This window comes from Dermacentor variabilis, unplaced genomic scaffold (assembly GCF_050947875.1).
Source record: "Dermacentor variabilis isolate Ectoservices unplaced genomic scaffold, ASM5094787v1 scaffold_12, whole genome shotgun sequence".
Classification (NCBI taxonomy): Eukaryota; Metazoa; Arthropoda; class Arachnida; order Ixodida; family Ixodidae; genus Dermacentor; species Dermacentor variabilis.
Genome location: NW_027460280.1, coordinates 43213665 through 43239728, shown reverse-complemented (window position 1 = coordinate 43239728; position 26064 = coordinate 43213665). Strand labels below are relative to the sequence as shown.

General features: G+C 41.3%; 1 protein-coding gene and 1 non-coding gene across 3 annotated transcripts in view; both read right to left on the bottom strand.

Annotated features, from left to right (window-relative positions):
* LOC142565799 (uncharacterized) overlaps nucleotides 1-26064 on the bottom strand; it is a 70357-nt gene that overhangs the window by 34363 nt on the left and 9930 nt on the right. For both annotated transcript variants that reach the window (XM_075676337.1, XM_075676336.1), the window contains exons 7-12: nucleotides 25223-25357; nucleotides 21951-22000; nucleotides 21711-21867; nucleotides 18563-18695; nucleotides 13888-14094; nucleotides 7710-7892 (exon numbers count right to left, since the gene is read on the bottom strand). In XM_075676337.1, the coding sequence (XP_075532452.1) occupies nucleotides 7710-7892; nucleotides 13888-14094; nucleotides 18563-18695; nucleotides 21711-21867; nucleotides 21951-22000; nucleotides 25223-25357 (865 nt within the window). The remainder of the gene's footprint in view (nucleotides 1-7709; nucleotides 7893-13887; nucleotides 14095-18562; nucleotides 18696-21710; nucleotides 21868-21950; nucleotides 22001-25222; nucleotides 25358-26064) is intronic.
* Nucleotides 12583-12655, bottom strand: TRNAT-CGU (transfer RNA threonine (anticodon CGU)). The gene has a single exon. It is a non-coding gene; the product is annotated as a tRNA-Thr (tRNA).

Genomic DNA, 26064 nt, shown 5'->3' with positions numbered 1-26064 from the left:
CATGATGGCGGCGCAAACCCAGTGTGCCCACATGGTTGTCAGCATTATGCAAAAGATCTATAAGACAAGCTCATGCTGACATGAAACAAGGAGATGTTATTCAAAGCTACACCCTTTCAGACCACCCAAATATATAGTTCCCCTATATAGTATGTGAACTAGCGCTCGAGACCTAGTTTATAGGCAGACAGCCAGGCAAAAATTTGCAACACATCGTAGAGAGTGTCATCAGTAAATCTGTGTCAATCCAAAGTGATAAATCCCAGGAAAAAATGCAAGAAAAGTTATTAAGATTCCAAGGTAAGGAAATCTTTAAAATTTCAGAGTACTAGTAGCTGCACATAAAAAATTTGGCATGCAACAAAAATTATGCCCCTAACAAATAAATTTTGATGCAAAAGCCTCAAATGGCCCATTAAGCGAAAAAGCTGTTGTCTGTCGTCTGTACCAGTGAAACCGCACCTAAATTCCCATTGGCTGCGACATGATGTCACGAGCGCACCTCAACGGAGTTCCCACTGGCTGCGACGTCACGTCACAAGCGGGCCTTGATGGAGCAAAGAGAGCGAAAGGGGACACCTGCTGCAGCAGTAGCACACCAGGTGTTGTGTGAGGGGTCAGGGCATCAACGCGATGCCACAACACCCTCGCTCTCACTCTCGGAAGCCTGTGTTACCCGCGCATTCCTTGGCCATGCAAGCTCTCGTCTGCGTTCTAAGTGCACTTCAGTAAGGCGAAATGAAAATGCGCCAAGCATCTCAACATGCTCACTTGCCCGCAAGGAGTTCAGAACTCAAAGGACCACTCAGTGGCATTCAAATGTACTTTAATGCTTTCGCATTCCCAACTTATAAGAAGTGCTTAAATGTCCGCAGATTTTTTTTATTGCTGAGAGCTGTAAAGTAGCTGGTTTCTCATAAAAGGAAAACAAATACTGTCTACTACCATTAATTCAATGTTTTTGTAGCTCTGGTGATTGGTTGCACTTTCCTGCAGAAATAATCATTAAAACGAAGGGCTGGAAAACTTGGTGTCACCTTATCTGCTAAATAATCCATAATAATCAGCCGCTCTTTAAAAAACAATCATAATACGCCATGCAGCATACTGAATGCAGAACCTAGTGTGCTTTCGGCATTGCCTTTATGTGAGAACACCTCCAGTGTGTTCAGACAGGCCAGGTAGAGTGTATTTGTCAAGATCCATAATTTACGGCTCACTACAAATTTATACTGCCCCCAATGCTCATACTTTTATCCTTTGTCATGGGTCTGCAAGCTTCCACCTGACTGTTAACGCTTATAAAATCTTCAAATGAGAAAGGTACACTGCCAAAAGCAGACAGAAAATTAGTCTATTTAGAGGAAGATAGAATCTATTCAATGTCACTGACACTTGTACCATTTAGGTCAGCTTCCACTGCCCTTCACCTCTTTGCTCCCTTGCTTTTCTTTTTCATTGAACAAATGAACAAACCTCCTGCACAAATTTCTGGCGCTGCCTCTCATTCAAAATAAAAGATAAAGAAAAATAAATATTAAGCCACTGGAAGATCACATCGCAACTGATGTGTGATGACAACATTGTCACGTGCTAGGAATTAAATGAATGATCACAAGGAATTGACAACTCTACAGTCTGCTAAAAAAAATAACCTATCAAGGAAAGGTGCAAAAAGCATATGGTATGTAGTTTGTTTTGATGTGTGAAAACTTATAGGACCTCTCAATATATGCAAGTTAACTTAGAATATGTTCCCTACTGCATGAGACAAGCAGCAGTTCCCAAGCATACTGACCACAAATGACAGCAGTGTGAGCAGGTGCATTAAATAAGCTGCTGTAATGCAGGTGAAATGCAAGAATGGAGCCATTCAGATAGTGCAACGACATGCCCAAGTTTTTAAGAATGTGTAATCAACACTTGGCCTGCCACATGCCACGCCTTCTACATTAGTCACCTTCGGAGATTACAATGTCGCATGGCATTAGGGCACCCAGCTTCCGTAAGCTGCAACTCAGTAGAGAAATCCTTATAATAACAAAAATAGTTACCACATATTTGTGAAATCTACATTCCTTGCTTGATAATCAATGACATTTCTATCATTCAATGCGTAAATGTCAACAGAGAGCTTTAGTACTGCACATGCAATGACGCAAACAAACACTATGTTTAGCACAGAGCACATGCACAAAACGCAACAAAAATGGTACGGTACATGTACACAGCTAGCATATAAGCACATGTCCAATTATTGTGAATACATGCAGAGCGCCATCACATACCGCTCTTGTTCTTGTCTTGTTCAGGACAGCACACAACTTCTTGTATTCACAAAATGGCGATATCAAAGGCAACTAGTAGCATTACACAGTTCTACCATAGTGCTAGAATACGAGTAGGCTTTACTTTTCAATCGCTTAATATTTTGGCTTGGCTTGGCCTTAACTATATAGGATGACCCAGATAACTTTTGCCAGAGTTTTAAAATATGCAAATGCCATGTAGCTGAACAGAACCAAGGTAATGTTGTTTACCGTCGCTTGGAGATACTCAAACTATTTTTTGCATTCCACCTAATTAGATAACTAGTCTTAATTAAGTAATAAACTTCTCAAAAGGTATAATTAGATGAAAAGAGTCAATGAGAAAATTGTAGAGTCACATGAAAAACTCCCAATACAGCTTCCTGTTGCTCAATACGTGCTACATGAAAGTGTTTTTCCAAGCGTGAGGGAAGCCCGCAAATGCACGCAAAACTGCCACGCGACTGGCCGCTTGAGGCACTTAGCATGTATTCGCAGGCGTCTTTCACACTCGGAAAAACACTTTAATGTAGGACATATTGAGCAACAGAAAGCTGCACAGGGAGTTTTTTTATGTTACTCTACAATTTTCTCATTGACACTTTTTATCATCATCATCACCATCATCATTTATTATTATTCCCTTAAGGGTCCCTTCAGGGACATTACATAAGGGGGGGGGACAGCGATTGGAAAGTGCCATACATCAGCTCAAAAAAAAAATCAAACAAAGGTAATGGAAAAATAAATAATAAACTGTGTAGAAAACATCAGGTATAAATAGAACAATGAAAATATCTCGAACTGAGTAGCAATAAATTTGAAGAAAACTGTACACATAAATGTGAAAAATGCTAAACAAAAGTGGCAAAAAAGAAGAGAAGGAAAAATAGGCGATGACACAAGCAAGTCGGATTGCTGGGAGAGGAAGCGGGAGGAAAAGTGGCTATTTTGGGTTCAAATGGTCTGATAGTAACTGCCTAAATTTGGAGGGATTTGACTCTGAAACCGCGGCTTCGGGAAGGTTATTCCATTCTTCTATGGCGATGGGGAGAAAGGATTTGTTGGAGGCGTTGGAAGAACTATGCAAATGCTGTATGCTAAGGGAGTTAAACAAGATGAGCGTAACGGAGCATGTAATAAGTTCTTGCGCAGTGCAGGAAAGTTAAAGTATAATTTATGAAAAAGAGCATTGCAAGTTTTCGGCGGAGTGCTAGGGTTTCGAGTCCGAGAGACAATTTCATGTCAGTAATGCTATGCAAAGGCGAGTACTGGGAAGTTATGAAGCAGGCTGCCCGGTTCTGAATGGCTTCGAGCGACTGAATCAAGTAAATCTGGTGAGGGTTCCATATGGCTGAGGCGTATCCCATTTTAGAGCGGACGTATGTTTCATATGCTAGTTGCCTGATGGATGGAGGGGACATAGCCAGCGATCTTCGGATGAAACCAAGTGTTCTGGAAGTGTTAGCACAAAGTTTTGTAATATGGTCCACCCAAGTTAACTTATTAGTTATTTCGACTCCCAGGTACCTGTATGAGTTTGTTACTGTATGAGTACTCCCACGTACTGTATGAGTTTGTTATTAAGCTGCATAAGCCAGTCAGAACACCATTTCTGGATTTCGTCCGCAAAAAGACGGACGGATGACGAAATCCCAGACGGCAGGTCGTTGATGACAATTAGGAAGAGAAGCGGAGCAAGAACGGAACCCAGGGGAACTCCAGAGATAACTTCAGTAGTTTCGGACGCATGACTGGCGTTGACGGTGAACTGTGAGCGGTTATTTAAGAAGCAGCGAATCCAGGATAAGATAAGAGGGTCAAGTGATAAGCATGCAAGTTTGCACAATAGACGTTGGAGAGGAATGCGGTCAAATGTTTTTGAAAAATCTAAGTAGATGATGTCTGTTTGGAATGAAGAATCTAAATTAAGGTGACGATTGATTGTAAATTCAAAAAGTTGGGTTTCGCACGAGAAGCCTGCCCTGAAACCATGCTGTTTGGGAAAGAAGAAAGAATTGTGATCGAGGTGATTCGCAATATGGGAGTAGAGTATATGTTCGAAGGGCTTGCATGAGATGCATGTTAATGAAATGGGACGATAATTAGAGGGGTCAGCACGGTCGCCGCTCTTGAAAATTGGCACAACCTTGCTTGATTTCCAGTCGTCCGGAATTTGACTAGTATTGAGGGACTGGGCGAAGATGAGTTGCAGGAATTGGCTTGTGAAATGTTTCGTGCCTTTAAGTAGTTTAGCAGGAATGTTATCAGGTCCGGGTGAAGTAGACGGCTTGAGGTAATCGATGTGCTTTGAAATTCCATCAGATGTGACGGTTACGGGTGGCATTGGAATAAAATTTAAGTTCGGTAAACTAATGCTCTTATCAGCTGGCTCGTGGGTGAAAACTGAGGTCAAGTAGGAATTCATTGCGTCTGATCGCTCGTAAAGCGGAACGTCTGTGCTGTCATGTCTCTTTAAGGATATGTTATAGGAACTGTTCTTGTTGGGCATTAGCAAATTCCAAAATTTCTTGGGGTTAACACGCAATATTTCTAGAAGATTGTGACTGTAGAATTTTCTTTTGGATGACCGCAATAATCTAGTGTATTCACGAAGGATGCCGAAGTATTTTTCCCATTTTAAAGGTGATCCGGAGTTCTTGGCATTTCGGAAGAGGCGCTTCTTTTTTCGTGATAGCTTACACAGTGAGTTAAAGTACCATGGCTTTGTGGCATCCACGCGGATGCAGATGAATGGGACGTAGGCATCTATGAGTGATAAGATTTTGTGCTTAAAGAGACACCAATTTTCGTTCACAGATCTCGTAGCCATGGACGCATGAAATGTGGTGAAAAAGTGTTCAAGGTCGGAGTTTATGCTTGCAAAGTCAGCTTTATTGTAATCACGGATGTATTTGATGGACGGTTGACGGGGGGAGACTTCAATCATCAGGTTAAAGAACAAGAGATTGTGATCACTCAGCCCACTGTGACATGAAAAGGATTTGATTAGTTCAGGACTGGAAACAAGAAGGAGGTCAAGAATATTTGAGCCTAGTGTTGGCTTATTTGCTGCTTGGAAAAGGTTTGAAGTGAGTACAATTTCAAGGAAATCTTTAGATTGGCGAGATGACGCAGTAAGAGATTCCCAGTCGATGTCCGGGTAGTTAAAATCACCGCAAATTATTAGATTGGCATGAGGAAATTGGGATTGCAAGACTTGAACTGCAGCGCGAAGGTCCGTAATAAAAGAATTATCCATGTCAGGTGCTCGATAACATACAATTAGTATATTGGTACAAGAGGGAAGGCAAATTTTCAGACACATTATTTCGCTGTGGCTGTTTATCTCGAGTAAAGAGGATGAAAAAGTTGAATTCACAAGAGCAAGAATGCCGCCTCCCCGGCGACCTATTCAATCTCGCTGGTAGATACGAAAGGACCGGTTGCTGTGAAGCAATTCTGAATCGTGATTAACTGGTGTTAGGCAAGATTTAGTAAATAAGGCGATGTCAGTGCTATGGTCTTCTAGGACGGCCTCAACTATTTTTTTGGGGGGGCAGGTAGCTTCTTATATTTGTCAGTAGGACAGAAATTTTGTTAACTTTAGCTGTGCGCAGGCATTCTGACAGCCGGACCTGCAGCAGAGAAGTGTCGCACGGGACTTGCGTTAACCGCTATGAATGTAGTTCTACAACGGAATCTGTTTCGGCGTTGTAGGTGAATAATTTTCTGTCGATAACCAACTTATCAAAGCGGATCTTAAATGAGGCGTTAGTTTGTTGGCCATAAGAAAAAAGCTTTTTTCGGGCTAGCCGAACTTTAGCCGAGTAATCTTCACGAACTGAGAATGTGGTTCCTTTAAGTTTCTGTCCTGCAACAAGAATTCTTGATTTATCTTTAAATTGTGCAAGCTTAACTATGATTGGACGGTTTTTGCCTGACTGTAAACGACCTAGTCGGTGTGCACGTTCAATATCTTGGCTACCAATTGCAATACCTAGGTATTCGGAGCAGAAGGAAGTAATGTGGGGGCCTCAGACTGGTCCCAGTTTTCGCCGAGTTCGTCCTGAAGTTCGAGCAACAATAGGTTTGTGCGTCGCAAGCGGTTTTCAGCGTCGTCACACTTGTCTGTCAGTGCTTTTACGTCTGAAGCAAGCTGGGCCAAGTCAGTGTTTGTTTCGGATGCAGCTACTTTTTCTGGGTTTGCTTCGATAGTTTTCTCGAGTATATCGACTAGTTAGAATCTAATTACAACATTTGAGAAGTTGAATAAATTATGTAATTAGGCAGAATGCAAAGAAATAATCTGAGTATCTCCAAGCAACGGCAAACACCATTACCTTGGTTCAGTCCAGCTGCGTGGCATTTGCATATTTTTAAACTCTGGCTAAAGTTAGCTGGGACACCCTGTATACTGCAAATGCTTTTAGTTTTATCAATGGTGCAGCAGGTTTACGTCCAAGAGCACTCCAGCAGTGTTGTGACATCCATTGTTGCATTGCACAAAATGCTTGCCTGCAGCATACAGGGCATCATGGACTCAGTACTAGTGCATCTGTGCCCTCTTAAGAGGAAGCTTAAGCTCAGGTGCTCCTATCTTTCTAGTTTTTCTCGGCAACCACTGCACCAAATTTGGCGAGGTTTGTTGCATTTAAAAGAAAAACTTAAAATCTAGTGACTGTTGGTTTCGAATTTTTTATTTAGGTCGTCAATTTTTTTCTTTAAAATTGGCAAAAATCTGAAATTTTCAGAAAACGAAACTGTCAAGTTTACAACTCCGTAACTCAGCAATGAAAAATGATATCACAATTCTGTGAACTGCATCTAATAGTACATCTAAGGCAGACAATATTGATATGTCACACATGATTCTCAAAAAATTTAGTACTAATATAGAAATCGAACTTTTGCAGAGCCCTTGTACACAACGCAACAAATTCATGTAAGATATAAATTGCCACATTAAATTTATCTGCTTTGAATGATCTAATAGATGCCGTATACAGAATCGCGATATCTGCTCTTGATACAGAGTTATTAATTTGTAAACTTGGTGCTTCTATATTTTTTTCACTTGCAAATTTTTAAAAACTCTTGTAACAAAATTAAAGCCCTAAATCGAAATTCCACTACCAAACAGTCACTAGAATTGAACTTTCTCTCTCAAATGCAACAAATTTCATTAAAATCGGCCCAGTGGTTATCTCAGAAAAGCGTTTCTGCGTTTTACATGTATTTGAACAGGCCACATCAGAGTTGGGCCTGAGCTAAAGCTTCCTCTTAAAAGCTACGTGTAAATGTATATTGAGAGCAACATAAAAAGGGTGTGGAGGATGGTGCACTACATCTGACAAAAAAAAAACAAAGAAAGAAAATGTATAAGGCTTAAATACCTACCAATTTTTAGGTTCTTCAAGGCAGCCTGAACCTTTTCTGGCACTGTGCTATTTTCAAATGCCACTGCCGTCAGATCCTGCACAGCCTTTATCCTTGTGCAGATTTCACTGATGACATTAGCCGATTCCCAGTTACTGAGCGAACTGTCATCCAAAGAAGCAATGCTTCTTTTCAGTGATATATCTGGAGCATGAAAGAAAAACATCAAAAGAAAAGCCTGTTTGGTCATTCGCACTAGAAGCACTCTTCACAAAGACTGCCAGAGAACCTCAAAACATTGTGTTTCTAGCAACTCTTCGTCATTCTCTTTAGTTGGGCCAAACAGTTCTCATCTTCCAGTTTATGTTGTTTTAATTCTGAAGTAGGCATGGTTATATCTACAGAATGAATATAACAGGAAATCCATAGGAAGAAAAAGAACTTCAGGCGAGACCTCCCATGTGTTAATAAAGAAAGTGTTAAATAAAGAAACATTGTGTTAATAAAGAAAGACAAAATTAAGAACTAATTAAGAAGCCTAAAACAGTGGGATGGTTGTATACGCACAATATATCCCATAAGCAATGGATCCCAACAAAACAATAGAAACACATGCCCAGCAAGCAAGCACAACATAGCCACTAGGGTTGTTCCACAGTAAATGAACCATTGTTTTTTGACCATCACAGATAATAGTTGATAGTACGTGTCTGATAATAAGTAGTTGATAGTAATTGTATTTGTTGAAGCTCAAAACTCATTCTCCCAATTTGTTTTTGTTGTCAAAAATTGTGTTGCTTTCTTTGTGAGAAATTATGGTTCTAGTCCAACCGAGCTAGCAGGCACTAAGAAACATTTTTTACAAAGTACTGTATGTTATATGACCCAGATTCTGATTGTGTGTGTGGCAAGTCAATGACGTGGTGTGACTGTAAAATAGTCAATTTTCCAAATACATTAGAATCTTAGTAAACATAAATCGCTTAAACGGAAATGCCAGTTAAACGGAGCAACAGCCTCTAAATTGGTTGGTTTTGTATTTGGATAATGCAAAAAAACTTTCATTCGCCGGAAACAAAATTTTCGCAAGTTTCTGTAAACAGAAGCCAGCTCTAAAGTAATTTTTTTAAAGAAAAAGTCAATATCTACTTTTTTTGCGGCACATACCTTCTATGTAGAAAGCTATACTTTACCCTTTCAGCGCCAATGACTTAGCAGTGCGTTCTCCACTCTCTCCAGTCGGATGTGCGCAGTAACACGAAGTTGGCGGGCTCGGAGGTAGTTCTACCATCGGTTGCATATTTCTAGAAGCATATTTTCTCATCTCTCTGGGTTTGCTTAATCGGCAGTTTTGTTGGCATGCTGCACAACAAGCCCCTTCGTAGCCGTCGTTGAGCCGCGCAGAGCGCTTATCTGCCGATCGGAGGGGTCACTCCCGGACTTTGTGCACCAGTGCCATGGCTATTCTCCCTTCAAATATTCACACCATAGAACAAGGTATCTTGCATATTTTTGCCATCTGCCGTATGTTTATAAGAAATTTTTGTTTCTTTTTAACCCTGACACGGTGGCACTATTGCGGAAGCGCGCACATCACAATGAAACTAAATAGGAGATATAAGACAAAGATATGAATGTAAGGACTATACTAAGAGTGCATTTGCTATTATCCGTGTCATATTTTCCCATCTGAATAGCCAAAAATAAACTGTTACATTCGTTTTATGATATTGGACAGCGAAAAAAATGGCACTGAAATGGTTAAAAAGCAATGGCAGAGACTCAAGCAAGCAAAATTTTGATAGATTTTTAATGCATAGCATGTGCAGTCTGAGCAGCTTGGCAGCACCGCCACTCGCCCAATAGATGGCCAAAATACGAATGACTGAAATTTTGGATGCCTTACAATGCTCCATTCGATAACTTTGACTCCAGCATGACCCCGTGCTAATTCAGCGAGCAGTGAGAGCAATGTTTTTTCTTTGGTACATCACCAGTGCCTCCTCATAACCAAAACTAGCAAAGCCTAGACAATCCGGAAGTTTCCCAACGTGCCCAAACCACAGAACAAACTAGCTGCTACATTCACTTCTTTATTTTTAACATGTCTGACAGTGTTAAGACCGTGTATGAGATGATGCTGCACCTCTGCACATCTCTCTCCGCAAATGGAATTCCTGTTAATCGAAAAATATCTCTCCAGTCCCTTGAGGTTCAGTTTAATGAAATTCTACTGTATTTGAATACATACTTTAAGCGTTTTGGCACCAGTGAAAATGAGTAAAATTACCACATTTTGATTTTTTTTCCTAGAACATAGGAAAATGCAGGAGGCACACAAGCAGTATAGAATAGTAACCCTCTAAATATTGCACAGCCCAAAAATATTTTTAGAATTGAACATTCAGCAGATTGGCAGAGAAAACTGGTAAATATCAAAGTTTCTGCAAGAAGCCTGGTCTCAAGGTCAGAAAAATTACTTTGGTGGTAGGCTTAAATATATGTGATACATAACTGGACAATCCTACGTCTCTCCTATATGCATGTGCAAAGTTACAAGAAAGTATTTTTTAGATGTAAAAAATTATTTTTTGAATCTTGAAGACAGCAGTGGGTTGTCTCCAAAGCGAGGCAAGCTGTGTTGAGCAATTACACCAGTGCTCTACAGCCCAGGCACACAAACCTGGAATGCAGGTGACATAGCTGGCACAGTCCACGATGCAGAAAAAAAAAAAGGAATGGTGCAATCGTGTTTTATTACTGAGATGTATTCTGTAGTGCAACATGGCGTGTGTGTACCAGATGAAGCAACCAGTGTTATTATTATTACACCCTTATTACCATTGCGCCATTATTACAGTTATATTTTTATTTATTTACTTACAACACTGCTACTCTCATTTGAGAGCATGGCAGTTGGGCAATACAGCATACATGTATATCGGTACGCATCTAGGCAGAACAGTTAATTGAAAAAATGAAAATAAAAAGAAAACAATTGCCCAAGGATGCCAATATAAGAAGGAAGATGAGTTTAGGAACAAAAATGCATGTTTTAACATGACAGTTAATTAACATGATACTAGCAGTGAAGAACATGTAAGTAACCAGTTATACATGAAATAGGAGCAAACTGAAAGATAACACTTAACACGTCAAGAAATTTTAAAGTTGTGTGAAGAGATGTGCTTAAAACATATATACTTTGAGAGTGAGAAGAAACGAATGGAAAAAAAACATATAGACAACATATAGACAAAAAAACAAGGATAAGGAAAAATGGGACACCGAAAGCAACACAATGCAAAATTTTTTACGATGATTCCTGCAATGATAAATGATTTTATTTATGCACTGCAGCTTCTACTTGGGAGGTAAATTCGGACAACGATTTGATGACGGTTGTAGCAGGATCAAGTCGGTTCCATTCAGCTACTGTAAGGGGGAAGAATGAACACTTAAATGTGTCGTTGTTGCATGTGTATTCTTTTAAAGTGTACGCATGTTTGTTACATGTTTTTCAAGCCTCAGGAAATGAAATGTACCTGGACACATCTATCTTATAGTTATTTTTTAGAAGCTGAAACAAGAACTTCAGGTGAGTGTGTTTTGCTCTGGTAGATAGCGTTTGGAATCCAGACTGCATTAGAAGATTAGTCAGTGAGTCAGCGCGTTTGTATTTGTTGTGAATGAGCCTTATAGAATTTCTTTGTACTGCCTCTAATTTTGTTATGTTAGTCGTTGTATGAGGAAACCAGACTATGTTCGCATATCGAGAACTAGCCTAACGAACATTGTGTAGGCCAGTAGCTTTGTTGATGTCGTAGAGAGCGCAAGGCTTCTTTTGAGGAAGATTAACTTGCGTAATGCTCCTAAGGTGATATTCGAAATATGTTTATCCCACCTGAGGTCTGAGGTTGATGTAACTCCCAGGTATTTATGTCGTTCAACTTTAGTTAGTGGTATGCCATTAATCTCAAATGTAAAGTTAGATGGTCTTGTTTTCCTTGTTACAATCATGGCCACATACTTTTTTACATTAATTGACATCTGCCAATTACAGCACCAAATAGCTAGAGTGTTGAGGGATGTATTAAGTGCGATGTGGTCGCTATAATTAGTGATTTCGCTATAAATAATGCAGTCATCGGCGAACAGTTTTATATTACAACCAACGTTAGCTGTGGTGTCATTAATATAGATTAGGAAGAGTAATGGCCCAAGAACTAAGCCTTGGAGAACTCCGGAAGTAACCGAGCTTCCATCAAGAAGTTCCCGGCACTATGTGCCTCAAAGATGTGTTCTGATCCTTTCTTTGACCACGAGACAAATCCTCAATGAACTTTGCTCATATCTCTTCATATGAGGACAATGAATTTTGAACTTCAAATGGTATAAATTTTTCAACTACAGTACAGTATAATCTTGATGATACCAATTTCTCTGGGCCTCTTAAAATGTTTGTATAATCAGACATTCGTATGATCTACGACAAATGATAGCCGCAGTACCAAAGTGGAGGTGAGGCACTCTTGACGTAATAGTTCTGCGGAAACACACAAGGCGGAGAGAAGTAATTATTAAGTAATTGGGTTTCTTTCGTAGCAATTACTACGAACGGGTGGATGTCTGATTTTCCCTTCATTAGTGAGGCACTCTTGTTTAACAGAATGGACAACTGGGCTAGTTGGTTTACTTGCATCTTGAAACTGTAAAAGAGCACTCATCCGGTCATCTCTCTTCTTTGATGTCTTTGTGCGCTTTTACAGTTTCAATATCATGAGAAGCCAACAAACAAAGGCACCAAGGAAAACATGGGGGAAATCACTTGTACTTACTAATTGAATTAAAGAAATTATAAATTAATGGCAATGAAAGTGGATGAAAAAGAACTTGCTGCAGGTGGGGAACGATCCCATGTCTTCACATTACGTGTGTGATGCTCTAACCAATTGAGCTACCGCAGCGCGGTTTCCCCATCCGCTTTCTTGGGTATTTATGTGTTACTACTAGAACTAACCTTGGGAGTGTTAGGGCTCATTCACACCGGCAACTGACAGTGGTCGCGTGACCAAGTTGGTCGCAAAGCAACCAGTCGCAAATGGTCGCAAACTGTTGCTTTTCTCCAAAAACGACCATTTTGGGCCCGTCAATCACTGCGCGATTTTTCAGTCGTGCGATCGTGGTCGCAAAACTGATAAACCAATCAGCGGTGCACCGGAAGTGATCTTTCACATGTCTACATCTGGCCTCCTCCCGCGTCACGGCAAATTCCACGTAGATTTCACGAGTTCTCGCTGAGAACGATAATCTCCGGGATTGCGACTTGCGGGCTGCGCTCAGCCAGGCTTGCCAATGTGAACATCAGTCGCCTTCGGTCGCTTTTTAATCGCGAGTCGCAAATGGTCACACAACCTCCTCAAGTCGCCGGTGTGAATGAGCCATTAGCCTTCACCACTACTCACAAACCTTAGCAGCAGATGTGAACCATGCTTTCTGCCGCAGGCGTCACGAGTACGTTATCTTTCTGGGTGAAGGCAACTGGTCAATAAACCCACACATGCTACCTGAAGGCATCAATGTTGCCGAGACCCTCATTATGTAAGAACGAGAAGAAAGGGGGTCAACTAAGGGGCCTGATTTTTATTAATCATAACAGTTTCAAGACTCTTAAGGTGACTACTATCGGTTGAAGAAGCTACTGGTGGCTTTCTGCACCATTATTTTCTCAATGTTGTTAAGAAGACATTTCTGGAATGAGTAAAACTTCCCTCGCTCCTTCGCCTATGCTGCCCTGTGTGCCCTAGTGAGCCCTCTTCCAATTGCACAGGTCTCTGCCAGGATTATGGAAGGCTGCTATTTCATAAGCAGACTTTAGACCTAGAAAAATTTACAAAAATTTGTATCATCCGACACAGCTAGGGAAAGCATTCGACTCATCCCAAAACAAACTGCATTGCGCTCATTGCATTCTAGGCAGGATTTTTGCAGAATTCCTATCACACCAAAATTGAGGTCAAACGTGATCGCATTGAGATTTGACTGTATATCCATGATGGTAAAAAACACACTGGCTCACTTGGCATGAAATGACCTTACAATAAAATCGAAAGCATTCTGTAAAGTAAACACAATGTTACCACAAAGCACACAGTCACAGATAGAGTGAGGCAACAAGTTAATCAAAGCAGGGGCTCACCAAGGCATACAAAGAAAGCAGTTGGCTCAGTGAGGTGAAGCAGGCTCTTGAAGAGGCCTTGAACATGAAAGTTCCATGCGCACTGCATCCTATCCAGCACATCTGAGAGGCCTTCATCACTACTACTGACCAGTGACATGACTGCTGCTACCAGCTCTGGGTCTAGCCATTCCATCAAACGCAGGTGTTCCCACAGTTTGCTGACAGCTGAAACATCAAACGGTAGTGAATTCTTCTTTTAAGGGATTCCTTACAGGGGTGTATCACAAGGATTGCCTACTACTGACACTTTTCCTTCAGGTCTGTTTCCTGTAACTGATAACATATTATAGCATGAAAAAAAAACATGACAGAAATCAGTTCACACAAACAGACGTTCCTGAAAACTTCAAAGCTGCAAACACACAAAATCTTTTGATATTTCTGTGCGCCGCCATTCAAAACAACTCATCACAAACATGTAAAGAAAGTTTGCATGCCATGGTAGTCAAGTCCACTAGAAGTGTATCTGTGGCTGTCAGCACAGTACTTGAGGCAAAGCAGAAAATTCGATGCATAACATTACCACTGCAGGATGACACATCTCTACTGTATAAAAGATTTCTCTGACAGATCACACTCGTATACTCACACAAACAACAAAGCATTGCCATGTCCTATACTATATATAATAAGAAGTGAAAGCATTCTTTCTATACTTTAAACAGCTTCTTTAATTGTAATGGTGAGAGGATAAGCTTAATGATTGTTTCTAAGAAGAAATGACACATTATATTTTTCACCCTCACATCTTCCCCTCTACTGATCCTATGCCTTCAGTTATATAGAATAGACCAAAAATTAAAATCAAAACTGCAAGCTGCCAGTCATGTTCTGGAAACCCTTTCCAGACTATAAATGAAGTGATCATCAATTGCATGTTTCACATTCAATTACAAACAGCCATAGACTCCACATGTGATGCAGCTCTTTATGTCCTAGTATCCTGCTGCAGAAAAATGCGGCAATGCCTGCAACAGAGCTATAGCTACAACTGCTTCATTTCTGGCTGACAGCAAATTCCTTGCCTAGAGCAGAAAAATAAGCATAACAATACATCGCTATGGTGCAGCAGTTGTATTTTAAGGTTCTGTGACAAGGCATGGCCCAAGATAAAATGATGTAAAGCCACTGGGCACACTAACGTAAACACAGATGCCAGAATGCTTTCATTAAGTTTCATGACAACAGATATAGAACATAGCATTAGTTTAACACCAATGCTGAAGAATAACATTCATATCAAACTTTGAAACAGTGGTTTATATTTACTGTTCTATTTACTAATGATTTTTACTCTTTTCAATTTCTACAGTAATTCTACTGAATTATTTACAAGTTATTTTTACTAATAAATGGTATTTACTAATGATGCAAAAGTAAAAGGTTAATGAAGCAGTGAGCTAAAAACATTTGGTACACTAACTTCCCTGCAGTTAAGGTGGAGGAAAGAAAATTGCCTAGGATATTTAAGGAACCAAAATTTCAAAAATGTAGTGTGTTCATGCAAAATTTTAAGCTTGGAGCACATCACTGGTATTACACACCAAACAGCCATGTCACAGGCTACATCATGATTAAACGACGCCAAGGGTCAATGTTTTGTGACAGATTACTATTTCAATTTTCATCCTTTTCGTTTCATCCATCATTCCAAGTGGGCAACTTTGGCACTAATGGTGGTATAGCAGCATCTGAGTCAATGATGAAGGGTGAAAAAGAATGAAAACAGAAGTGCTTTGTTATTAAATACAACCCCAAATCACTTTCAGTCAACCGAATTACCAGAACAAAGGTAATTCATGTTGTCATGCTGGGGAGGCTCGATGCATTGCCCGTCTCCATACTTTTGCATCACAACACCATTCAAAGGTTTGCTATATGATAAGTGACATGAGCATGTCTTGTACACAAAAGGAGGTCCGGTGTGGCTTATACCAAAAGTTCCTGGGCTTTTACACTGGCCCCTTTGCCATTCTGGCACCTCTCAGTGAAGTCACTTATTTGTTATATATATTGCCTCACATCTACTGGCTGCTGCCTCTCACAAGACTGATGTTACTCATGTTGCCTGCTTTAAACGTTACTACCCTGAAAATTCTGACTGACTTGTTTGGTGGGTATCCTCTGCAACAGGGGAAGCTCTATGCTACATTGGGTGACGAATGAAGAAAGGAAACAATGTTCCCCTGGACTATGAGTGGCTTTATAGCTAAGCCTCCTACAGTCATCACTCCTCTCATCCAAAATAAGTATGTCTCTTTGTAACAATAAGTTTCCTTTAACACAGGGGTGGGACTGCCTAAAGTCATTTTGGAGAAATTTTTGAAGCAAGTAAAATTGCATTTTGGAGCAGTTTGGAGCAGAAAAAACTGCATTTTGGAGCAGCTTGGAACACACTAAATTTCATTTTGAAGCAGTTTGGAGCAGGCTAGTATGAATTTTTGTGGAATAATGGGATATGGCAGCGCACTTTGAAACCACAACGGAACACAGAATATACCAACATGAGCACCGTACTGCAACTGTCTTGAGCAACATCCTAAGTTGAATTTTGAAGCATAGTGCATGCACATTTTAGTAATATAGTGCCTGTAGATTTTATAACAAAGCTGTTAGCCTCTAGTAAGTTGGGATTTTTCACGGCGCATCCGCACAAAACAAGCATCCCAACCTTCAAACCACATCATTGATGATAAGCTGCTCCTGCTAACAATGCAAAGCACGTAGCACTCCCCGCATACGTTGCCGGGTAAAGATTACTATTTTGCAAGCTGCCATGGCAATGGCAACGCATAGTTAGGAAGTCTGTGGAGCAGCATGAATACGAGCAATGGCAAAGGGAAAGGAAACAGCAATACAACCAGTGGCGGCTTGCTGTCAAAATTACCATTACTCCCATCACTCTAAATTACCATTACTACCATTACTCAAAAGAAATAAAGCATTTCAAACTCTCCTCATTGTAGTGGTGGTTTTTAAGAGCTTCGCTGGACATCCACTTTCGCAGGGTAGTGGCAGCAATCACAAAAAACATACATTCTGGAATAGTGAGTCCAAGATTTCGAAAAGTAGTGCAAGACATTATATATAAATACATTCTTTTTAATGTCTGAACAATGTAGGTGAAGTGCCTGGAAATGCACTTCACCAACAGACCGTACGAAGAAGCCAGAGTTATGAACTCATCATCATCATCATCAGCCTGGTTACGCCCACTGCAGGGCAAAGGCCTCTCCTATACTTCTCCAACAACCCCGGTCATGTACTAATTGTGGCCATGCCATGCCTGCAAACTTCTTAATCTCATCCGCCCACCTAACTTTCTGCCGCCCCCTGCTACTCTTCCCTTCCCTTAGTTATGAACTACTGTGGTTTATTAAAAGCCATTTCTAAATAATATAAATAGTTTCGCCTTGCCCCAAGCTAATCAGAACGCGGGGCATAGAAGCGCGCTTTGTAGCTATAGCCTACTAAAATATAGAAGAGTGGGTCGAGCGGCCGCACGGTGCATGCTTTCCTGCAAAAATGAAAACATTGGTGGCACTGTGATCAAACCATATTCCCGGCCATATTCCCGTGCCGACACTTATGATGATAGCAGAAAACTTTTTCGAATTATGCGGCCCAATCGACGCGGTAACATAATTTCTGGGTCACCATGTGTCACCGCAGACCCAGAAAGCCGCAATCGACCCTGGGCTGGATTAACGCAAAACTACCCCTATCTATTTTCATTCCAAATCAGTCATTAGCCCTTTACAATAGGTCAAAATGGCTCAGCCCTCGCCCATATGGGCACAAAAACAGATTGGAACAGTTTTACGTTATACCAGCCCTGGGAACAAAGACACCTGCCCACTGAAGCCGCTATAGCGCGCCTCTCCCTAATATTTAGTTCGCTCGTTCTAGGACCTAAGATCTAGTTCGCCAGAGTAGCACGCGTCGTCTATTCACCGATGAAGCCACCGATACCATATCTGGAAACAAAGTGCTACGTGAGCGGAGGTCTGTCTGCGGTGGCGGCTGCCGTGACTCAAACCTACATGTCATTCACGTGCTGCTTCTTGCGATCTCCCGATTAGCAAGGCAGTCGCGCCACACTTAGCTCCGTTTTCAATGCCAGCCACTATATTGCAAAATGAAAACACATATACAGCTGCACTCGAATGTCACATTAGGGAGTATCGTAATAGCCGGTGAATTTTTTTCAGAGAACGAATCTGCTTGCTATTGGTGGCCACTGCCGAAGCGCACATGGGTAAGCCGTTCTGCTGCAGCATGGCACAATTTTGGTGATTTTTTTGTGTATGACGCAGTTTGGCACAGGAATTGGTGTTTGTATCAAAATGGCGCAATTGACACAGGAGTCCCACCCCTGTTAACATGAATGCGGCTTCATCCTCCTGAAAAGGAACCAGAATTGTAGGTTCCATTTTTACAAAACTGTGCATAACTGTGCTCAGTGAAAAAACAAATGCTTGATAAGCCACTTCATAGCAGAGTTCTTCACTGTTGATGGCAGGCAACATTTAGCACTTTGAAAATGTATAAGTCATTAAATGACACAACACAGAAGCATCTCAAGAAGCACAAAGACAATGACAGCTGAAGAGCCTTGTCGCAAACTACTTACACCTAACATCTGTCGTACAACCAGCAGCTAAATGTGCTATGCTGTAAGTCGTGTCCACAGATTCACAAAAAGCATCTGCTTTACTTTTGTAGAGGTCAGACAGGTTGGCTGCACTGTTACTGCGCTCTTTCTTCTGCAATAAAAACAGGATAAAATTATTCCCCAATTTCTGAGTGCTTAATATCAATATGATCAGGGTTACACAAGGGACTAAACTAGTAGTAATATTTTTTCTTACCTAAACAAAAAGTGTTCCAATTGAAGTTTTTGAAGTCAATATATTATTGAAGTTGATTAGCAAATGCACCACCTTAAATATTTTTTCCTTGACCACCTCACTGTACCGATTATAGATGTGGCACTAAAAATATTGCATAAAGTTTTGTTTCTTGGTTGTTCTCAATTATTTAAGCCTCAATAACTTTTTAAATAATTATTAACTACCAAGTAAATGGAACAATTAGTAAGACGAAACTAATAAACTAACAAATTATGTGGATCCCATGCACTGTGGGAATCAATGTAAGTGAAGCTTTCTGTGCTGTTTGCTTTGATTGACAATAATTAGTGGTAATGTTGATGCCAAATGTTTAATTTCTTCAGTGTCTAGTCCAATATGAAAGTGGTGAGTTGATGTTAAACGCTACCTTGCGTGCACCACTGCTGTTCATCTGCGTAGTACACAGAACGCGCAGGGAGACGTGTATGCTTGAGGTGTTGTTGTGCCATTGTTCATAATCTCTGAGGGGGTTGGGCATTATCATTGCCTCACATGGTGCATCACATCATCGCAGAAGTGTTAAACTTTAGTTAATTATGGGGCTGTATGTGCCAAAGCCACAATCAGATAATGAAGCACACAATAGTGGCAGACTGCGGATTAATTTTGACACTCTGGTCTTTAACATGCCCCTAAATCTTAGTACAGAAGCATTCTTGTATTTCACTTCCGTCTAAATGCGGCTGCCGCAGTTGGGATTGAGCCTGCGACCTCAAGAAATGCCATAGCTGCAAAGCTACCGCAGCGGGCACAGAAGTGTTTATTGGACATGCAACTGCTTCCATAGAGTTGCCTAGACCCTACAGTGCTTTAATGCAGCTTTGCATCCGCGCACCCTATGTCAGTTGTCCACTTGACAAATTTGCATGGAGCCTATTTTTCAAAAATTGCAGAAACGTACAATACCATATCTTCCGTTTGCCCACAACCGCTATCGTGTCTATATCAAGTCACCTTTTCCTTCTCTCACCCTGTCCCCCTTTATGGTAACTGCAAGCAAAGAGCGGCAAGGCTGTTATTCCCTCATTTCCCGACTGGGTCAGTCCTACTCATTCTCTGCCTCCATTCCCCCCCCCCTCTCTACCATTCTATCTACCTCCCCTCCGGACTTGCACGTTAGTAGAAAGGTAAGTGCTGCATTTTCTGCAATGCTTTTTGTGGGAGATCACGGGTAATTACAGCTGTCAAGAGGCTAATGTAGCGACACCCAGGCAGCTCTAGAGGGCATTGTACACCTGCGACACGATGGAAAGGTCCAAATGAGTTTCTCACGTCACCTTTCCTCTCTGCCACCCTACTTCTATGTATATCCATGCTCTGAACCAGCCCTCACTGTGGCGTGCAAGACAGCAGGAGCAGCCGCAGCAGTGGAAAAGTCGAAGAAAAAGGAAGAGAAAGCTTCATTTTAAAAATTTGGTTGCTCTTGCTTTATTTGAATGGAGTATTCTCCGGCTATATAACAAAACTAAATATACGGAATCTAACACGGCATCAGTAATAGCTAAGCAAGGCCTTGTTCACATATGGCCCAATATTCTGGCAGCAAAAATATCAAATACAGTCATGGAACACTTTTTTAAATACCTGATTTAGTAAAACTGCATAATTACTTTAACTTGCCCGCAGCAATTCCCCTGAACCAATGTATAATGTCAACTGAAATTTGGGATGTCATGCAGTGTGCCGGTGAATTTTTCAGACATAATCTACAAACGTGCGATGCTGCAAACATGGCAGTCGGGGACAAAGTTGCCATGTCAACTCGGCTCTAAACTACAACATTGACTGACGAAGTTATGCTTTCAGTCTAGTGGCCTAGACACTACAGTTGTGATGAAAATTTGTCGATTATCGGCACAGGACCTGGTGACAAGTCGTCATGTGAAGCTTCCCATCAATATGTTCATACCCACAGACCTCATCAGTGATCAAGAGTGACACAGGCTAGAGTGATGGCCTTAGTAGCCGAGTTTGAGTCCGTGTACTGCGCCCTCCAAGTCTGAAAAATTAGTCAGCAACAGTGCTAGGCAACTGTGCTAAGCAAGAGCACACAAGAGCAAGTTGAAATGACACATTCAGGAAGTTCATGAATGTTTTGGTTAGTGACATGGCTTGAGTGGATGGCAGCTGGCAAACCAACATACTAATCCCATGTGATCACACCGATCGTACAGGGGTGCATTCTCAATGGCGCAGAGCACCAAATCCATTGCGATGGATGAACGACCTGTTATTGAACAGCTCTCTGGCGAAAAAAATAATCAGGATGTGAGTGCGGTAGTGAAAAGCTTGTCACAGATGAAGGCGTACACTGCGGTCGCATTGCGAAGGAAGTCGCCAGGCCTTCACTGCTGCGAGAGCCAAACAGTCACAATATGACAAGAACTGCAGCTTTCACGCTGTGTTTGTGCAAAGTTGAAACAGGATTTGCTTATTCATTCAGTAAATACAAGCGTGTTGACGTAGTAAGCACTTGTTTATCGTTTTCTTGATACCCTCAATAATTTGATATTCGGTTAACTCTGACATTTTTCTCGGTCCCATGAATTCCGAATTAACGTTTCACTGTATACTAATAGACCAAACTACATTCTAACATAGTATGGTGTCATTCCTATATGCAGCAGAGAGTGACCAGTGACATAGAGATGCACAGATGATATGGGAGCAAGAAAGCATATTTGCAGCTTGAAATGACTCTGCCCATATCAATGCTGCAACGCAAAGCAGAACTACGAGGTGCCTGAAAGCTCATTTTGCCCAGAACATTTCAATGTCTTCATGCATTCACTACTTTCATGAAGTCAGAGAAAATGACACTGGCAATTCTGAAACAGCATTTGCAAGAAAAACACCAAGGGTTCTCACCAATGGGTCTTGTTTGGCTACTTGCAAGAGCCTCAAGAAAGAAGAACTTGGCTTCATGTAGTTATGGACAATCAGTTCCACAAGAGCAATGTTCACAAGCTCCTCAAAGCTTTCCAAAGTGGCCTTCATTTTTTTGCGTTTTGATTCTGTACTGTTTCTGAAACATGATGGCAACGTAAGAATCACACAAGCCTGAACTGATGGGGTGTGGCTTGTCATGGTTAAGAATCGTATACATACCCTGAATTGCACCTCGACGCTTTTTCCAGGTCAAGTTTACACTCCAGAACCTGATTGCACATTTAAAAAAAAAACATGGTTTAACAACATCACAGAAATTTCATGTTTTGTTGCTATCAGTTAACTTTTGTAAATGCCACAAAAGCGATTTTGGTTTCATATTCATATGTACCGCACCAAAAATTTTCACCCTAAAAAAAAAAAAAAAGAAGAAGTGTGCGTTAAAATCGGGTAAATAGTAAATACTGTATTGAGACGTTCTAAGCCACAGTTATTGCTTGAAAATATTCCTAAGGCAGGCTGAAAATGGCAGTTTCGATGACAGATCTTATTATGTGTGTTCAATGTATTCAGTGTCTCCTAAGCTCCACCAAAACAGACTCTGGAACAAAATAGATTGCTTACTGGAGTCACCATAGAAGTCAGGCGCGTGTGATGACTGGTCAAGTTCAAATTATCTGGCAAAGGTCAATTATAAGATCAAAATAACAAATGTCTAAGCCCATAGAAATGCATGGGTGCCAGCCGGGAACTTCAGTCAGGATCAAATTAACTGAAGAATTGAATTAACTAAGTCGAATTAACGGAAGTCTACTGTATTAAAAAACTCAAATGGAGAACTTTGTTGAGCTGCTGTATTTCTCAGAATTCATGGCATTGGGCATTTGGACCTTCTTCAACCAACGTTGAATATTTCTGCAATCCAATTAAGGAATGTTACAAACAAAACTCAGCACAAACAAAAGGGGCAAACACATATCTGCATGGCACAAGCGCTTCTTTGTTAGTCTCTTGTGTTGGCACTGAGTTTTGTTTGTAAAAATACATCGATTACAACTACCCTAATTTGCTGTTCTAATTAAGGAATGATTGGCTTTTTTGTTCTCAAACGCTCTTCAATTATATTAAAAAGCCCAGAACCACTTTTTATCAAAGTTAAGAAATGCATTTGAAGTTAATATAGACTATTTCAGAAATACTTTGCCAAAAAAAGTACTTCAACACATTCAGCAGAAGCAGAGCTATTGGCAATCAAAGATCATCTATGATACCCATCCTGATGCTCCCACTCCTTCTTCAATGCCTTACACTGCAAAGGCTATGCGAAGTGGGGCATGCCCACGAAACTCCACCTACTGGATGTCATCGTGGCGCACAGTTCAAATTTGATTTTTGATGTTCACGGAGACACAACTACTTCTCATTTTGACGCCTACGACACGCCAGACTCGGAGTCTATCTCTCAACTTACGGTGGAGTTCACAATATCTCGTCCTTTTGCTGGGCTACAGTGCACTATATAGCTAGCTATGAACGGCTTTCTTGCACTGAGTGGCAAGTAGCACACTTCCTTTCATACTAGTCTGTACAGCAATCATACAATTTCCGAGGGTCAAACGAAACATTGTTTTATGTTAACTCATAATGAGCTTCGGCCATGATGGCAACACACCTCGAAGGTGTGCAACTCTGGAAGCAGATGACCTGTTCCAGTCAAATGTTAGCTCTCGGGCAGGCTCAACACGCGCCTGGAGCCACATGGCCCACAGAGACCACTCAAAGCATGCAGTTGTCCTCAGCAAGCAACAGTGAGTTCAACGAGTGGGCTCGTCACAGCACCCCGCGGCGGCCGCAGTATCTATGTTACGTAGCAGACACAGCTACTACATGCAACTGCAGTGTGTTTGCTATGTACATGACAAGGATGGAGCACATGCTCCAGTCTGGCCGTGCTACCTGGTGCGTACTAGTTTTGTACAGCACCAGCATGAACGACGGATAGTGGCCACATCCAAATCGCACATTTAGAAGTGCTGTCAATAGCTCAATATGAAGCGATGTCTTTCAAGGCGCTTAGTCAGGAGCTGCCAGGAGTGAGCGTGCGCTGGCAAGCATACGTGTGGTCTGATGTTAAGTTTTGCATGGTTCAAGGCTAGTTGAGTGTTCAAAGCTAATCAAAGTTAAAGAGACCTGATGGCTACGACACTGATAAGCAGTGTGGCCAAAGTTTAGTTCCTACACAGGCAGCCGTGGATCAGTGCACTTCCTGAAGAATCGCACTGATCCAAACACCATTTGTGATTATTGTCGGCTATCAGCCAATGGCAGTGCTCTATGCAAATCTGCACACTGACGTCAAGGGGCAGACGCCGACAGCCCCGAAAGGATGACGAGAAGGCCTCTGCTTAAAAGAGTGTTTGAGAAAAAGGTGACTTCACGCTCCACTTGTGAGCCCCACACGCCACACAGGAGTCCAAAATTTGCATGAGATACTCACAGCAGAGTATGCTATCTGCAGAATGTGTTTTTTCCCCAAGCCTGAGGGGTGGTTCAGGGCCCCTTTAACAAAACTCATGAACTCATTTTTGCTAGCTCAACTGCTGATGGAAATTGAGTTATGTTCATTGGGAGAGAGAGAGATGCACATTGCACTTGGAGCACATGAAAACTATGTGTGTCTCTTGTCTCTTACAAGTGGCCAGTTTCAACGCTGTCAGCCCCGATGCCCACAGTTCGGACTGGACGTAGCTTAATGGGCCTCTACTTCTTCACCAATCAGATGCTTTTCATGGATAATGACTGCCTGCCATTCTGCTTTGAAACAGTGTCCTTTTCCTGGTTAACATGATTCTTCACAAAAATTAAAAAATAAAATCTCTGAAATACTTTATCGGAGTCTTCAGGCTCTCACTCCCAGGCACAGATCACTTCCACTGCAGCATCTTACATTGCACAGTGCAGGATGTCCTCGTTCACTTCACGATACCTTTTCTACTGGTGGAAGGCACACAATCAAAGCAACTGCAGTTTTTGTCTTCCAAGTACTTTCGTACATTCACTGCCACGAATTCACAACATTGGCAAACAAAGCAGCACACTTTTCCAAAGAATGAGTGTGACCTTTTGTGCTCTGGCTCCACCAATGTTAAGCACCATTCCACAGCATAAGAATCCTGGAGTCTCTCCTGGGATGCCTTTGGGAGCCTCTGTGTTGACACAATTCTAACTAAAAGTATTTCTTCCCTCCCCAAATGATAACCAACAAAAGGTGAGCTTGTACTTATTTGTATTCAATTTAATAAAGCACTTTCATCGTCAACCATGTGCTACTTCCACAGAGGCTTCAGCTTTCTTTTTTTTAACATAGCCGTGAGCAATAGATAAAAAGAGAAGGCAACATTGTGCATAAATATTAACAGCGTTCAATAACAAACAGCCCATAAAATGTAGACAGGAAAACTAAATGCCTCTGTCACCAGTATACCACCCACCTCTTTGTAAGCAGTGATCAGCTTGTCCCTGTCCCCTTCTGGACAAAGGTGGCACACTGACATTCCATGGCTAGTCACTGCATCCACAGCAGAGTAAAAGTCAGCCTCCAACTTGTGGCCCAAGTGGTACAGAGCCTGAAAGGTGAATGCAATGTATCATTACTGGTAACCTGCCAACAAAATGGGAAAAAGAAGAACAGCATAATGTGTGCTATAGTTAAAGAAATGCCTTCTACTGAGAAAAAAAGATAGCCATGGACAAGTCACCTCTGCTTATTTAATGCCATTAATGGCCAAATGACAGCCCTCTTGTGCAACCTATAGGCACCAGGGAACATCCAGTTCTTCCTAGCGGTTCTATCAGATACACATACATCCAAATTTTTATGTTCCACATTTCCTGGATTTGTGTTAACTGTGCACAGTGGTAAAAGCTTTAAAAGGAACAGATAAGTGATGTCACCAAAACAAGTTGCACTTAAAGCGAAGTACTATTAAAATACAAAAAAAAAAAAAAGGTGAGCTCTTGTCTAGGTAACTTGCCTTTGGCACTGTGTACCACGCACATTCATGTGACTAATGTTTAGATGCACACATAGCCATTGCTATGAAAGCAACACACGCATACAAGAAAAAACAAAAGAAATGTAACCTGTACGAGAGTGTCAGCTTCTAAGAATCAAGCAATTCACTCTCTATTCATTGACTTCCATGAGCACACTAGATTTCAGCCTGCAGGAAGCTTCTTTAGCATTCACACAGCTTGTTACGTAATGTAAATTGAGACCCCCTATTATCATTAGTCTTCAGCAATGTTTCATGATGTCATGGTGTTCTGCTCC